This window comes from Pseudomyrmex gracilis, unplaced genomic scaffold (genome assembly GCF_002006095.1).
Source record: "Pseudomyrmex gracilis isolate BER0280 unplaced genomic scaffold, ASM200609v1 scaffold_747, whole genome shotgun sequence".
Classification (NCBI taxonomy): domain Eukaryota; kingdom Metazoa; phylum Arthropoda; class Insecta; order Hymenoptera; family Formicidae; genus Pseudomyrmex; species Pseudomyrmex gracilis.
This window is the reverse complement of record NW_018021331.1, coordinates 18,341-23,590: the sequence shown is the minus strand read 5'-3', so window position 1 is coordinate 23,590 and position 5,250 is coordinate 18,341. Positions and strand designations below refer to the sequence as shown.

General features: G+C 29.5%; 1 protein-coding gene across 1 annotated transcript; it reads left to right on the top strand.

Moving 5' to 3' along the window:
• Positions 1 to 298: 298 nt before the first annotated feature.
• On the top strand, positions 299 to 949 carry LOC109861416 (zinc finger and SCAN domain-containing protein 29-like). The gene has a single exon (XM_020441053.1). It carries the CDS (start codon positions 299 to 301, stop codon positions 947 to 949), a length of 651 nt encoding a protein of 216 aa, XP_020296642.1.
• Positions 950 to 5,250: the final 4,301 nt, after the last annotated feature.

Genomic DNA, 5,250 nt, shown 5'->3' with positions numbered 1-5,250 from the left:
TGATGCTCAACGTGCACGGGACGGTAAGTAATATTTTTTTTTTTTTTTTTTTTTTTTTTTTTTAGTAAAATATACTTCCACAATAGTTTAACATGACGTTAGCTTTTTATAAGACTTTTTTTGAACTAATAATAAGTTACGTAATGATAGAAGTATGTAGTTTTGTTATAAGTTATAAAAAATATAGGTTAGATTGGGGTTATAATGTCATAATAGTGGAAGTAAAATAAGTTTAAATAAAAATATTATTAATTTAAGATTTTTGTTTACTAAATATATTATTCGTCATTTAGATGTAATGTTTGCCACTCGTTTGCTGGAAACAGCAAAATTACAATTGGATGAAACAGCAAATATATCGGCTATCTCTGAAGATGGTAAGNAGTCATTATTTAAGTGGTCTCATGCTGCAACTCTCCTCTTGATAGAGGAGTATCGTCTTCAAGAAAATAACCTCACATCAGGTAAAATGTCTCAGAAAAAAGTATGGAANAATATTGCAGCAGCATTATCTGCTAAAGGGTATAATGTTACTGGATCTCAGTGCCTTTCCAAATTTCATGGAATGAAAAGAACTTATAAGTCTATAAAAGATCATAATGCTAAATCAGGTAATAATCCTAGGACATGGCCTTATATGGATGTAATGGAGTCTTTACTTGGTGAGCGACCTTTCATGTCGCCTCCAGCACTAGCTTCTTCAAGTGGTATTCGTTCTAGTCCAAAATCTGATAGCGAATCAAGTAGTTTGTCTATAAATTCATNTAACAATGATTTACGTAATCCAAGTCGGAAGCGTAAGGCACAAGAAGATACATCGAAAATAGCCGAATCAATTCTTAAAAGTCGAGAGATGGCAGAAAAGAATAAAGATCAGAAACACAAAGAAAAAATGGAATTTCGAAAAGAAATGCTGAGTTTTATGCAGAAATTATTAGACAAACTTTAAGANTTTTTAACTAAAGCAAACAAAGATAAAACAAACTTAGACTGATATTTATAGTCAGGTCTTATGTTTCTATATTTAAGATCTTTAAATCATCTTTAGATGATATACGAGTCGTCTCATTGGCTGCACAGCATCTGAAGATAAACTAAAGACGATCTTAAATATAAGATATGACTTCGAATACTGGCTTTAAAATATAGTACAAAATAATTCATTTTATTTTTGATAAATTATTTTTATTTTATACATTGTTTTGTGCAATTTATATTGTATTTCGTTATGTAATATGTACATCTCTTATACTGCTTTTCTCAATATTTCTGTATAATTTAATATTTAATTTTTAATATTGATAATTATAAGATTTTTAGTTCTTGCGATAAATTGAATAATAGTTATTACATCTGTGATATGTAGTATAATAGTTTTAGTAAGTGTTCATAAGACTGATATCTAAAATAAGATTTTTAAGTCTTTGATGAGAATATAAAACTGTTATTATTTTTTATGGAGATNGTAAAATAATAGCTTTTTATGTGCAATATTATGTTTGCATATATATTAACAATATTAAGTATTAACAATGTTATGTATGTAATTTTTTACCAAAATCTTTTTTTTTAAAGAGTCAACGTAACGTTTGTTTTTGTTTTTATAATTGTCATATTTTACTGACATTTTAGTGAGTAAATACATGTGTTCAATTGTAGACAATTTTACAAGTACACAAAATCTATCACAAATATTCTACTCTGTGAGTAATATGTGTGATATCTTTTTATTTGAATTTATAACACAAGAATTCTTCGCACGCGCATTGATTCAGTTATGTCATTAAACAAAAATGATTGAAGTAAGGAACGAGGGACCTTAATATTAATATATGATTCTGTTTCTTTTGTATTTATTTGAATGTTTTAATTTGTAATACTATAAAATACATAAATAAAGTATTCTTATATAAAATGTATAATTGTGTATTTATTTGTTTATATAAAAAAATACCAGGTCATAAAANTTTCTTAAATAATATAACTATATTGCATTTTTATAGTACATTATAAAAAATTGTTTTTAAATTTTCATTGGAAGTCTTTCACAAATCAAATCTCTTTTGATTTCACCTGATTGTACATTATTTTCAGCAACTTGCCGAGGAACATAATTGTCTGCCTCATCTTGTAATAAAAGAATATCTAATTCGTCACCTTTTAATATACAAATGTTATGCAAGACACAACACGCAAGTATAAAATCAGCAATTAAATCAGTTCGATTCATAGGCAGGTAATGTAGTAAACACCGAAATCGACTTTTTAATAAGCCATACGCTCTTTCAATAGTAGCTCGTGTTGAGGAAAGGCAGAAATTGTAATTTTTTTGTCGTTCATTTAAATGGCCATTATCGCGATAAGGAATCATTAAATTGTCATGTAGCTTATATGCACTATCACCAAGTAAATGGCAGTCGTCAGGAAATTTTTCTGAATCACCTAATGCATCCTGAATTTCTGACAAACGCAAAACACGCTGATCGTGGACAGAACCAGCATGTCCAATGTAGCAATGAGTGAAAGAAGCCTTGTGATCACAAATTCCCTGTAAGATATAAAATACAACATACATCATCAGAAGAAAAAATTCTTTTATCTGATACATTAGATGCATATTACAAACCTGCATATGAATAGAGTGACGTTTTTTTTGATTGACATAGGCTTCTGGGTTTATATGTGAAGCTGGAATATTTATATGAGTGCCATCTATAATTCCTATAACTTTTGGGAAACCACTTATTGCTTCAAAACTTGCCCAAACTTCTTGAACATTGTTTCCTGTGGGCCATTTAATGAATATTGGTGCCAAATCTGCAAGGATCTTTGTCACTCGTCGTGTTGTCAACAAAGCAGTTGATCGACTCACGTCGAACTTTTCACATATTGATCTAGAATANGAAAAACTCATGAATAAAACATGCAACATTTTAAACTATTAGTAAATATGAATCACTTTCCCCCTGATACTACTCCATTACCTATAAGAATCTGGAGTAGCCATTCTCCAAATAGCGATAAGAAATTGTTTTTCTGGAGAAAGCATATTTAATCCTGGATAGGATCTTTTCAATTTGGGAGCAATTATTGAGAGCACAAACTCAAAAGTGTTTCTGGACATCCTATAAAAATTAAAAAAAAAAAATAAAAATTAGAAAAAACACTTACTTTTATGCTTTATAATCTAGAGGTTAGCACAAAAAAGTGCTAACCTCTAAACTATAAACAAGCATGACACAAAGTTTTTATCGTACTGATATGAAAGTTATCGTATTAATAGATATATTTGAAGATAAATTGAAAAACAAATAATAAATTATTTACCTAAAATGTACTTTAAANTCTTNGCTTCTCCATCTTGGTATGANCTCTTCCACATAATTCTTTAGCCTTGNAATTCTCTTTCGATATGTTACATTCAAATTAATAAGAGCATCTAAATCTTCTTCGCTATCAGACGACGAAGATGAATTTTCTAATTCTCTTAAAACAAGTAATAAAATATTCATCATTCTTTTTCTTTGGTCAGCCATATTTAATAATTTCACTAAAGTAACGTTNGGGCAGCTCAAAAGCATGAGCTTCTTTTAGCCTCCTCGAACACGCCTGTCAGCGTTAGCGTCTATTGCGCGATAGCGCGCTCCCCGAACGCACTCTATCTGGCGGAGCTCCTGCCTCTCTGCCTACACGCTTACAACATAAACATAGTACGTGAATGTTTCTACTAAATGGTTACATATTTACCAGCTTCACTGTTTAGTGTTTCTTGTACCTATGAATTCTCACGCGTTCTTGTTTATTACATCGAAGTTTTTTCTAAAGTTCTATATATAAATAATTGAACGTACTTGTAATATTTTCTTTGTAAATCTTCTATGTATAAAAATATGCATATTTAAATGTATTTAGACAGTATACACGTTGACGTAAACAGTGCACGTAACCTTGATACAATTTTTTAAGATCATAACTTTTTAATGAAAAGCGAACGACGGTTAAAAACTTTCGATTATTACTCAAGAACATGTCCTTGACATATGTTTAATATATTTAATATATCGTACGATTTATTATTATTATTAAACTATTTATTGTTATTAAATAATAACAATAACATCACCACTAATGATGATATTAATAATAACAATAATACAATACATCAATAATACAATATAACAATATATCAATAATAATGATAATAACAATTGCAATAATAGTGACAGTGATCATCTGACGTTAAAGTTAGTACATTGGGCTACTGTTAAACATAATATATATATATATATAAGTCGATCGGCTCTTACAGATTTGCTTCATATATTAATACCATATCACTCTCCTGAACTCTCATTAGATAGTCGTACATTATTACAAACTCCAATACTTTTTAATATATCAAAATCTTAACAAAAGTTGTGTACTATCAAAAGTATCCGAGATTAATTTTATTATTTTCTTTTATTCTGTAGAGCCGTATTTCTATCCGAGCAATAAATGCAAAATGCAATTTAAAATACGAATTACTTGTTCAATCGGTATAACAGGAAGGTCCAGGACTCTCTTACGATGCAATACAATATTACCGTAATAATTAAATATTATATATAAATGTAATATATCGATAATATTATTGTAATATTGTATTATAATATTTAATATTACTAGTATATTGCAATTTTACTGATATTTCTGTAATATTACTTGCTATATATGTGGGATATATTTATATATATCCCACATACGCTTTATTGACAAAAGAGGGGCAACACTGTTTGCGTCTTTAGCATTGTCCCGCACCTGAGCGNGCGAATTTCAGGCGATCTGATTTGTTATCTTTAAATGCTTTTAATTCAAGAAATATAACCTTGACATTTTGATATTAAGATTTTTACAGAGAGTATACAGAATGTATACAGAGTGTCTCGCAACTACCGTATTTCCTGTATATATACAGGGTGTCTGATAAGGATCGTATCACCGCTCGTAGGCAGATAGAGTTATTCTAAAAAGAAAAGTCTTTTACCATTTTGCGAGATTCGCAATAGTTAATAAGTTCTTAATAAATAAAGATCCGATGTTTATCAGACAGATATATGTACAGGGTGCGTCGCCAAAATCCGGACAAATTTCAATTTGATATTCCCTCCGTTCAGTACCATTGGCAGATGTCGCGATTGGCATTCAAATAGCTTGACGCATGTACTAAACTACCATAACTTCGAAACAGTCGCAATGTTGAAACCCAGT